The sequence below is a fragment of the Pseudopodoces humilis genome, chromosome 6 (assembly GCF_049639895.1).
Source record: "Pseudopodoces humilis isolate 2021_Gansu_Grassland_sample_001 chromosome 6, ASM4963989v1, whole genome shotgun sequence".
NCBI classification, from domain to species: domain Eukaryota; kingdom Metazoa; phylum Chordata; class Aves; order Passeriformes; family Paridae; genus Pseudopodoces; species Pseudopodoces humilis.
Genome location: NC_142205.1, coordinates 26,202,824 through 26,215,293, shown reverse-complemented (window position 1 = coordinate 26,215,293; position 12,470 = coordinate 26,202,824). Strand labels below are relative to the sequence as shown.

General features: G+C 36.1%; 1 protein-coding gene across 1 annotated transcript in view; it reads left to right on the top strand.

Moving 5' to 3' along the window:
• USP46 (ubiquitin specific peptidase 46) overlaps positions 1-12,470 on the top strand; it is a 34,396-nt gene that overhangs the window by 12,641 nt on the left and 9,285 nt on the right. Inside the window, exons 2-5 of the mRNA XM_005517717.3 lie at positions 886-966; positions 1,725-1,938; positions 4,163-4,392; positions 7,766-7,842. Coding sequence (XP_005517774.1) covers positions 886-966; positions 1,725-1,938; positions 4,163-4,392; positions 7,766-7,842 — 602 coding nt within the window. The remainder of the gene's footprint in view (positions 1-885; positions 967-1,724; positions 1,939-4,162; positions 4,393-7,765; positions 7,843-12,470) is intronic.

The window sequence follows — 12,470 nt, the reverse complement described above, 5'->3', positions numbered from 1 at the left end:
AAGAAGTATCTGAAGTGAGGGTGTCAGAGGATGGATAAGCTTATGTGTATAGGAGTGATGACATTTGCTTTGGCAGCAATCTACCTCACTTGCTTAGTAATTTTAGCGGGTTCAAAAATGAGCATTTTAATATAGCAAAACAGCAGGTAACATACCAAATTAGTGGTTATACTTACAGACCAACAGTTACTTAACAAATTTGGTGCTGGAGTGAAGATACAGCTGAACATAACTTACCACATTAGGGCAGTGGCTAAGAAATCTAAGAGTGCTTGCATTTATGTGCTCTTTAATATTAGATAGAACAAAACAACAGGTATATTTCACTTCCTTTTAGCATCAGTGATGTTACTAGAACTGGGTGCCAATCTTAAGCCCAAGTATTGTTACAGGCTGATGATTAATTAGGAGGGATTCAGAGGAGTTTCTTTAATGCTTAGAAAACCTGTCTTCCATCTAGGAACTGGTTTTTAGGGTTGTGCTTAAGATCAACTGCTGTCTTTATGAGACAAGAGAGTAATGGGATCCAGATTACAATGTACACAGTAAAAATAGGGGGAGTTGGGTGTGGGAAGAACCACTGTTCTGACCCATTCACTTCTAGTCATCTATTGCTAGAGGCTCCATGCCAGGCCAGCTCCACTATCCGGATTTGCAAATATTTTTAGTGGCTTATGAGATAGTTGTTCTTGCCTATCAGTAAGACAGGGTTAGCTTGGCTAATCATAACTAAAAGGAAAGAACTATTTTCTGTCTTGATACTGTCCATAATTTTACTTTAAAATCTTAATATTCTAAGTAATTTCTTCCTTTTTAATGTATGTTAGTTTTATTATTTTTTTTTGTTGGGTTTTGACTTTTTTTTTTTTTTTTTTTTTTGTATAGGGCACCAATGCCTCTGCTCTGGAAAAAGATATTGGCCCAGAGCAGTTTCCAATCAATGAACACTACTTTGGATTGGTCAATGTAAGTACCATTTTGATGTTACTTGAAATTTGCTTTGCTCCTTGGTTTTGTTTTGTCTTTTCTGTCCCCTACTCTTATCAATTTTATTCTAATGCAGGATTGTCTTTTTTTTTTGTCTTAAGCGCTGCTCATCTCATGTTGCAATTTTAGGCAAAGTAGGTTGCAAAACTGTATCAGATGTTTGAAGATGGCTTCATACACCCCCAGAGAGAACATTTCTATTAATATTTCCAGGGATTAGAACATACACTTAAATAAAATTAAAAGTCTATTTTAGCTGTGAAATAGGAGGGAGGAAGTGATTAAAGTATGTACAAGTTTAGGTACAGCATTCTGCATTGGTGACTCTTAGGAGGAGCTTTTTTATTTGACCAAGGAGAAAATGAGTGAGAGGAGTGTTTTAATCACTTGTTTGTTCCCATAGAAATTATATAGATATACTAATTTTTTCCTTTGAAAACATTAGTCATTCTGCCACTGAGCAGTAAGATAGAGCCCTGATATGGAAATAAACTTAATGAAATCCACTATAATAATTATTTTTCTTACAAGTGGAAACCTTTACTTTGTATCCTAGTTAATTTAGAGCACCATAGTTTTTTCCATGAAGTGTCATGGTGGGTGTGGAATTATATTTCTACTGCAATCACGTGGCAAAATGGCTGGTTTGTGACAGTGACAGGAGTCAGAATCTGAATGAACAGCTAGTTTTGTTGTGATGCACAGAGATTAAGCTTGTTTTTAATTTTGCATGGCAGTTTGGGAACACCTGCTACTGTAACTCCGTGCTGCAGGCATTGTATTTTTGCCGGCCATTTCGGGAAAATGTATTATCATACAAGGCCCAACAGAAAAAGAAGGAAAACCTCCTGACATGCCTGGCAGATCTTTTCCACAGTATTGCTACTCAGAAGAAAAAAGTTGGAGTTATTCCACCAAAGAAGTTCATATCAAGGTTACGAAAAGAGAATGGTAAGTGTAAAACTGAAGTTCTCTAAGGTATTCATGCATTGATCCAAAAAGTATAAATAAATATTGTACAATGTGATCACATTAACCAGAAATACAGGTCAGATTTGTAAATTACTTTTAGTACTTTGTGGGGTGTATTATTATTTTAGTATCTGTGTATATGTTATTATGCTTGAAATAACCATAGCAGATTTCACAGGCTCCCAGAGGTGTGCGAATTAGTGTTTTCACTGCACGGTGGGGCAGACCTTGCTGTAGAGTGAGCTAGGGCTGAGAATAGGGTGACACTGCTGTAATTTTTTAATTGTTTTTCTTTGTGGAGTATGGCAGAGAGAAACACTGAGAGCAGCTGGCAGTATAGAAAATGTGTGCCCTAGGAAGGCTGCAGACACCACCTACTCCAGAACACCCTGGAGGATAAGGAGCTGGGTATGTGTGGGGTGGTCAATCAACTAACTACACATCAGCTGCTGTTCTGGTTCATGGAAGTGGTGGACACAGTCTTGTTTTGCAAAGCATCAGACCCCTTTTGACCATTAAGTTGGCAACAGAATATACCTAATCTTCTAAGGGATATGAGGAACATCTTGAGATAGAGAAGCCTGTCACAGCTATATTTTGGCCTGCATTCATATCAGTGTGGATGGTATGCTTAGAAACAGAGGGGCTTTGAATGAAGAGACAAAGTATGAGCCAAACACCTGGAAGAAATTGCTTCCTGGTGACAGCATATAAATGGGCAGATTGTTCATTTCAGGGCAGACATTTGAAATCATGAAAAAGTTAACTCTGAGTCATCTAGTGATAAATCCCCCACACTGTTTGGGATCATTTGTAAAGACTGGACCTTATGTTTTCAGCTTTTTTAAATTAGGGTCAGAATCAGTGTATTACCCTGCTTTTATGTCCAGGCCAGACACTACAAAGCCAAGGGTTCTGTACAATATTTTCTGAGGAAATCCATGTGAACTTTTTCAGGAGCAGGGGGATAAAAATACATATTTCTGGGAACACACATTCTTTTTTCTTTGACATGATGGGCAAGTTAAGCCTTTACTGGAGAAGTCTGTACTAAATCACCACTGGGATACTTTCCCCTCTTTCTGCAAGCATTTAGTATTGAACAGGACAAGTCTTTTCTCATTGGACTTGTGTGTGAAAAATGAGCTTTGTTAGGTGGTGGTACTGTTACTACTTGAAGTGAGTTAACCTTGACTGGCTGCCAGGTGTCCACGAAGCCTGTCTCTTACTCCTCATCTCAGCAGGGCAGGGGGAGAAGAGGAAAAAAACTCATGAGCTGAGATTAAAGTAGTTTAATGAAAAAATAAATAAATAAATAAATAAATAATTACATGCAGATACAAAGGAAAACCAAAGGAGATTTATTCTCTACCTCCCATCAACAGATGATTTCCAGCTAGCTACTACCTGGGACAAAGGGTCTTGGCATATATAGAAGTTTGTTTGGAAGATATATATCTTAATAAAGAAAATCTGCCCATCTTTCTCTTAGATTTTAGTGATGAACATTAAGTCACATGGCATAAAATATGACTGGCCAGTTTGGGTCAGCTGCCTCACCTATGTCCCCTTCCCAACCTCTTTCACATCCAGCCTACCAGCCTTTGGGCAGGATGAGGGTTGGAGGGATGGCCTTGATGCTGTGTGAGTGCTGCTCAGCATCAGCTGAAACACTGGTACATCATCACCACCATTTTAGCCACACCTACAAAGCACAGCGTCCTGTGTTGGCCACTGTGAGGAAAGGGAACTCCACCCCAGACACTGTACACAAGTATGTGTCAGCATCCAATGGCTTCAATTTTCCCAGCCATGTGGCTTACTGTGATGTTCCTAAATGTCTGAGGGACTTGGAATATATAGATGGAAGTCAGTGCTGACTAAAGTTAGGCAGTAAGTGTCTAGTGTAAGGAAATAATTTAGGATGAGTCATGCTCTTGCTTTCTTCATTGACTGTAATGGGAGCCTACACAACCAACTCCAATGAGTGTAACTCTCTAGACAGCTAAAGTTAGGTGAGATGAAGCTTTCCCCCGAAGTGGCTTCATTGAAGCCAGGGTGACTGGCTGCAAAACTGTTCTTTGGGATGATTCCAAATACCTTGCTGAGCAAGGGCCAGTACAAGTATTTGGGGAAAAAAATAATTTTCTTTCTTGGAGGAAAGGATATTCAGCTGTACAAATCTTGACTCTCTCCTTCACAGATCTCTTTGACAACTACATGCAGCAGGATGCACATGAGTTTTTAAATTACCTGCTCAACACCATTGCAGACATTTTGCAGGAGGAGAAGAAACAGGAAAAGCAAAATGGGAAACTGAAAAATGGCAACATGAATGAAGCTGAAGAGAACAATAAACAGGAACTCACCTGGGTGCATGAGATTTTTCAGGGAACACTGACTAACGAAACTAGATGTTTGAACTGTGAAACCGTAAGCATTGGGATAGATTTTTTTTTTTTTTTGGTTGTTGGCCGTTAATAGATAGATACATTTTGTATATATAAATACATGAATCTTTTCAGACATCTGAGAATTGTGGATATTCCTGTAGAATTTACTTCTTGAAGTGAGTATATTCTTTTCTAAAAGTTTACTTTCCCAAGCATTACTTGGCTAATCTCTGCCAGGTTTTGCTGTTCTAATATGTATCTCTACAGTTAAAATCCTTGCTAGTGAATCAATATCTTTCCTTATCACTGTAACTTTGAGAGAAGGTATTCACATCATGTTCATATAATAAGTAAAACATTGAGATGAGTTTGTGTTAATTCCATCTTAAGAGTCTGACAGGTATACAGAGGGTTCATTAACAAACCGTTTTCTTTTATCTCCCTAATATTTTCTAGAGGAAAGTTTAAAATCTTTTATATTTGAGCTATAAGTAAAAATTAATTTTAGTTGGGAAACCTGATTGCAAGTCTCCTACTGATTACTGTCTTTTTTAAGCACATGCTTCTATTGAAAGAGAAAAGAAATATTTTTTTCAAGTTGCTCCTGTGACATTGCATGAAAGAATGACACAAAAAGGAAAAAAAAATCTCCTTTTGGGAGAACAGTGACCCTGACCTTCCATAAAGGTTGGAATTAACATTACCTAACCTTTGCTTGGTAGAACAAAGTTGATAGGCATCAAGGATGAACTAGTTTTCCCAGCTCCTGCAGATGATGGAGATTATGAAGGAGCTTTTGCAGGAAAATCTCTCCATCTGTTTCTAGGCTGTTTCATGAAACAAATTTTTTAGCAGTATCTGGTGTTTTGTTCCTTACAGCTCGTCCTGGCTGCATGGTGTTACTAAGTCATTGCAATTGTTGGTGCAGCAGTGCTGAGAACTGGGCCAACAAACTGATCTGGCCTAAGAATGATGTACTTTTACTCAGATCAGTGCTGCTACTATGGGCTTCCCCAAAGAAAACACAGCTTTAGATTAGCTGTGTAAAGATAGAAGAAGGTGCCCAGAGAAGGTATCTTCAGACAGCAAGCTGAGGTTTAGACAACTGAAGTTTGATGAGATAAACTCTACCCAGGTCCTACCAGATGTGTAAAAGAACATAGTCTGATATTTCTAATCATAAAGAATAGCTCTGTATTCCAAGAGAATATATATGGATTTTCCAGGGACTTGGTCAGAGGAGCATGGTGAGGAGAAGAGATACAATGATAGTCAACACAAAAAAAGATGTTGGAACAAGTTTGAAACACGCTTGTATAAGTGAACATATGAGAGAGATACTGAAAATTAATTATTTAATCTATTTCAATTATAAAACCTCAGGTAATAGCAAGTTAAAATAAGTGAAAGGTTAGAATTATTTTTTAACTGACAAGCTTCTCTTAAGAGTTATGGCTTAATTCTAAATCAATATCTAGTGTTTACTTAGTAAAACTGTGGTGAAGTGAGGATGTGTCCTTGGGTAACAGCATAACTGCACAATTTCCTACTTATAATTCAAAGTGATGAATCTTTATGGAAAATTTAGCTTGTCTGTAGCTTTCTCTGAATACAGAAATACCATATACTATTCAGGATATTTTTCCAGTTTGTTTTCCTTGGACTAGTGTAACTTGAAATCTTAGGAAAATAGTAAAACAGACTAAAAGTTATTCCTTTGCTAAAATATTCATAAGTAGTACATGAAGAATCATTCTGATTTCAGCAGTTCTTATTCTCATCTACAATAGAGTGCAGTTTGAATCTGGTTTTCCAGCTACCTTTAGTTTTAGTAGCTAGAATAATAATTCTAGCTCATCTTCCCCTCCAGTAAATATTTGATGTGCAGAAATCAAGAATAGCATTCCTAGCTTCTTTGAGGCATTCAGATGAAGCACTGTATTCACCAAGGACTTTTTCAAGTGCACTCAGTGTGTCTGACAGAACTCTAGTTCCAGCTGTGGAGACATAATGTTCTCTGAAGCTTTGTTGCTTTATCTCTCAAGTTTTAGCTGTATATTTATACTGCAGCTGATTGCTGCCAATTTTGTGATTTCCTGTCCTCTGTGGATCAAATCATGTCTCAGAGAGGGTTTTTGTTTGAAGAACTGTTCATTTAATTTGGGTGTGCATTATGCCTCTGTACATCTTTGATAATATCAAAATTAATCCAGCCAAAGGTGTTTCTCTGCATTCACTAAGCTTTTAGGATCCCTGACATAACACAAATATGAGCTCAAGGTGGTACACAACTATCATATCCACAGAACTGCAAAAATCTGAGCATGAGGAACTTCTACCTGAACAATGGATTCATCCCTTCACAGAAATTCTTGATTTGGGCTTCACTATTCTCCCATCTGATTTAGTTGTTTTAAGGAAATGCAGTCATAGGAGGCAAAACATGGGGTGTTCATGAAACATTTCATTAAAAATTTGTAATGAATAAGACTGAATTCATACGCAGTAAGTAATTCTGCTGTCTTTTGACTCAGTTGAAGTATTACAAAAATTAGCCATTTGGATGATTTTTTTTGTTAATATTACTTCCTTTGAGATTAAACACTCAGTGAAAAATAATTTTCAATGCAAAAATCAGGATCTGTCATTCTGAAAACATTTGGACTTAAATTTTTTTAATAAAATCTCTTCATTATAATTTTTCTCCTCTCGTTCTGTCTAAAAAAAAGCATTGGCATTACCAAGATGATTTTGCAAAATATTATCACTGAGCCATTTTTACCTTTAATATTTTAAATTTTTTAATCAAAATATTGACCAGGAACAATATCCAATGGGGAAATGTAGCTGTGTCAACCAGAAGTATAAACCCATCCTTTTCAATACTCACCGGAGAGAAAGGATAACATGGTTAAGTATGACTTTTTTGACAGAAACATATTTGGAAATTATCTTTATTGCATCTTTAATAGTGGAAATAATTGCATAAGAATAAAATGTGAATGTGTATTGTAATATGTTACACAAAGGGTAAACAAATTTCTGATAACGAAAGAAAGTAGACTGTTACAGAACAAGGAAACATATGTAATGCACCAGTCCCAGATAATATAGGGGAGGATGGTTCACCTTTACTGAACAGTAGGCTGTCATTAATGGCCCATGGTTGGTGGGATTGGATAAGTGGAATAGACAGAAGTTAAATTATATGAATGCTGGACTGGTAGAATTACTAATAAATATCACACTGAACATTAGTCACACTGAACTAAAAAAAAATTAAAGCATTCAAATTAATTATTTTTATGTAAGAGCAGTTTCTACAGAAATAAATATCTTTAGCATTTACTAAAGATATAAACAGCATTTAGATATATGGCATCTCTGTTTTACATGTATGTTTTTTGCAACAGGTTAGTAGCAAAGATGAAGATTTTCTTGACCTTTCTGTTGATGTGGAGCAGAACACATCGATTACACACTGTCTAAGGTAAATAAATGCATCTTTTTGGCAGACAGTTCTAACTGCTAAATTTTTCAGGTCTAGTAGGTATAGAAAAGAAAAGTAGAATAACATTTACATTTGGACTTACCCTAAGCAGGATGAAAATACTTCAAACTGGATATTTCCTCTAATGAAAAAATACACATTAATGTACTTTGCTTTACTCACCTTCTCTTTCAATGTATGTATTTGAAAGAGGAAAATAAATCAACTTTCAGGGAATATAATTGATTGCATTGTTGTATGGAAGAATTGCTGCAGAATAATAATTGGCTTCAAAGAGATTTAAATGTGCTTATTTTTAAGCTTCTATACAAGTGCTTTGTTGATTACGATTTATATGCATATTAAAAGTTAAGTATGTGTTTTGCACAATGAGTGCTAGAGTCCATAGAGGGTAAAATATTTCAAAAGTCTATTTTTTTATTATCAGAAATTTCTTATTCTGTGTCTCATCCTAAAATTACGGGAAGTCTTTTATTCTAAATTTCTGTTCTGCTCCTAGTATATTCTTAACTTAAAAACTCTAGACATCCAAAAAATTTTCAGTCTTACATGGGTGATTATTCTGAGAGATTTAAAATGTCCAGAATTTTGACATTGATACAGTAAACAACTACCTAAGACAATATGTTGCTGTTCTAAGGTAATGATTTTTCAATTGGTCAAACTCCTTAAAAATCCAAAATTGCTATCAAGGTTGAAATTGCATTTATCAGTTATTCTGGAATACATAGGAGGGACTTCCTGGTGTGTGATCCCAAAGTGAGAGTTACAGAAAGAATGTGAGGTATTAACTGTTTCCTGAATCAGAAAGCAGTGACTTCTCTGTGAATATGACAACTGTACTAATTTCTATTAAAAAATTTTTACCCTCTCAGCTTCTATTCAGTCTCCCATAGGATACCGTAGTAGTCCTTAGCCCTCAAGTAGTCCACACTGCATTAACTAGCCTCTCTCTAATAAGTGAGCAAACCTAAGAGAGGCTCTGGAAAGGCTCTGGAATGCGTTCTCCTTTTCTCCTGTAGTCTCTTTGCCTCTTCATAGTAACCAGTAGATGAACCATTATTGGTACTATAGGCTTTTGTTTGCACACTTTTCAGTTCTTCACTGTAGCCACTACCCTGAACTTGCCAGTATTGCTTACCTTTCCCTATGGTGTTCAAAGTCAATTTGAAATCCCAGTGAGCTGTAAGGATGCTGCAGTGCCTTCTGAGGTCCTTTCTAATCCGAGCTGTTATTTGGTTCTGTGGTACTGGAGACTGAGTTCTGATATTTTCTTACAGCTGAGTCTTGTGAACATGTTAGAAACCACTGCTGTATAGAAGTTACTATCTGTTCTTAAGCTTTCTCCAGTTTTTAATTTACATTCTTGATTTTTATTGTGGAAATGTTTTGTTGGGAGTGGCCATTTTATCTAAAGGCAGAGTAAGTACTTCAGTAAAAACACCAATATCATTTCCTCTGCTGAACAGCCTGGCTGTAGCTTAAGACATGGAAGAACTGCGTCTGCACAATTGCAACCAACAAGTGAATGCTGGAGTTGAAAGTCACTCCAAAGAGGTTAACCCCTACCTTCATGTCAGAGAGGATGCTTATCCAACCTGTTCCAGGAGATCTTTTTTGCAGTGTTATCTTGTCTATCCCAGTCCTTCCTGTTCTTCACTACCAATAAGTTTTTCCTGCTGTGTAATATGAATCTTTGTTGTTTCAGTTCAAGCTTATTTCTACTTGCCCTGTGTACTCTAGACATGAACTGGGGGTTGCCCTCATTTGCCTTAGCAGTAGCCTTTTGTATACAAGAAGGTAATCACTTTAATTTAAACAGCCTGAGGTCATTCAACATTTCCTTCTCAGGCTGTCTTCTCTGGATCTCTACACATGTTCATAACTCTTCAACCTTCTCTCCAACTGGACCTCTCTCTTGAACTCTTTCTTGAAGTGCTGCTGGATGCCCTAAGTCTCTTTATGCATTCCAGTGTAGTGCCTTTATTCAGGCATTGCCTTTACTTTACAACACCATAACATGCATTTTGAAGTTTACCCATTGCTCCCTTTGGAAATAAAGGAAAGCAAAATCTCAATTTTTCTTTTCTTTGGGTGGCAGGTATAGGCCACTATTTACAGATTGAACAGGAGGAGAGTTATCACCTCTCATCTATTCTGACTATGCTTTGTTAGCAACATTTCTACCTATGTTTAGAAAACATATATTCAGCTAGAATATGGACTTCCTCTCATTGCTGTCTGGTATTATGCATTATTATACAAAATATAAGTGCTTTTGTAGTTTCTTTCAATAGGAACATCCCAGTTATTACTCTTTCTGGAATCTTTGCTGTTTTCTTTTCAATGACTACTTTGCTATGTCTTAATAGCTTTAAGGGCTTCTGCATTTAAAAGGTAAAATACAAAAAAGCTGTCCAAGATAACATTTAAGTATAATGAATCTCCTACAGATGAATATTCTTTTATTTCTGTAGTTTTTCAAAATGTAAAAGGTCTTTGTGTACTCAAGATGTCCAATGAACAGAAAGAATACAAGCCTCTGGCATAGTCTAAGCCCACAGGATAGACAGCTGGGTCTGAAGCAATAAAAATAACAATACAGTATGTACCCATTACAATAACAAATACAGTATATACCCATTGTTTTTATTTCCACTGGGATTTGCAAAGCTTACCAGTCAGTTTGATCCTGACTTGTGTAATAATAATTAATATTACACTAATAATTCTTTCATCTCTTAAAACACAAAATTAATATTATTTATGCATATAAACATTATAAAATAGAAAGCATCTTTTACAATGTAGCAGCGAGGCTGTAGAAGCACAAGGTCAATGTGATAAATTAGTACATCTCAAGCAGGTGCATTTAAAAATTTCTTTTCTTGCTAAAATAACATATAAGCAAAATGCAGATTGGACTATTAATGGAATAGGAGAGAGTTAGACATATCTTGAAACTAGCTTTGCAAATCTAGAGAAGAGTTCTGCAAGGCTGTGGCTCTTGCACATACAGACTTTGTGATCTCCGGTCAGTGATCTGTTGTTTTGAACTGTTTAACATCTGTTAGAAATGCCATGCTGAAAATTCTCAATTGCTGAGTTACTGAAGTTGCAATTATCTCAATGCCTAACCATTTTTTCAGTGAAACATTTTTTTCTAATACTACTAATAATAGATACCATAATGCTGCTAATAAATAAATAAATACATACTACTTCTACTAATAATAAATAATACTAATAATAGATATTAATAGCATCAGAATAACTAGTACATTTTAAAAGGAATTTAGAAACTCTTTGAGTTTAATTAACTTTCATGGGAGCCTTGGCATAGAACAAACCAGTATCTACCAAATTTCTACCATCTGCATGCCTCTTCATGTTAGAAAAACATCATTTCCTTGCCTCACTTTGAGATAGGAAGATTCCCCAATCTATAGATAATAAATTCCCCAAATTTGTTTGCTTTTTTAAAATTTGAGACTGTAGGCTTTGAAAATAAACATCAGACTCTTTCTGTAACAGCCAACATGAAACTTTCACAGGCACATTCTATGAAGTCTTATGTTCCCTGTACATACAACTCATCTTTAATATTTTCTTTCAGCTCTTTGCTTGTGGTTCCCTGAAAGGTTACCATGTTTTTCAGAGGAATTGGCTGAATTCAGCTAATTTTGTGTTTAAATTCAAATATGAAATCTGGTATCGAGATCAGTGTTTAACAATGAAGCAAATCCTTCCCAGTGATAATATTTAATTTTCTTTTAGATAAAAAATACTTATGATCAAAGTTTAGCTCTAACTTTTCTTTCAAAATATGTATTTTTTCCTAAATTTCAGCACTTTCTCCAAGGTGTTAAGACCTTATAAAGAAAACAAATCAATAAAAGTATTCTCAGTTATTAAAAATATTATATAGTCTTATGAAGTGCTTCCTTGTCACACTCTGTCAACCTTAAACTTTTATGAAGTTATGTAATTAACTTCTAAGATCTATGCACTAGCAAACTATATAGTCTTCATCTCTCCCACCTACCCCTGTAGTGATGATGTCAGGAAGAAATAATGATCCAGAATCCTCCCTTTGCCTTGCAAGACAGTTCTGGTGCTGCCTTCTGTGACAGCAAGCTGAAGTTGGAGACAGTGTGTATTCAGCTTCCATCAAGGTGAATTGCAGTGGTAGAAGGGAATTTATTTGGGTCTGAATTAGCCTGGAGTTCAGAAGCCTGTCAGGTATGAGGTAGGGGCACTCAATAGGACAGTTCTGGAATTCTGATATATCTACTTATGGCCCCAAGTCACAGGAAAACCCATGTGTTTAAAATGGGAGATAGGTGCTTATATCTGCATCCACAGTTCTCAAAACACCTGCTCAGCTGCAATGTAACACAAGAGGTGACAAAAATAATTACTGTTACTTTTTTTTTACAGTTAAGTAGTGTTAGGTACCTAAAATTCTGCTCCAGAGCGTATCAGCGCTGACTTCCAGCAAATCTTTTCTGTGAGCTGAAAGATGTTATCAAACCAGCCTTCCACTGCCTTTATCTCTTTAAAAGTTCAATCCAGAAATATCTCCAAGTATATTTACTTGACCAAGA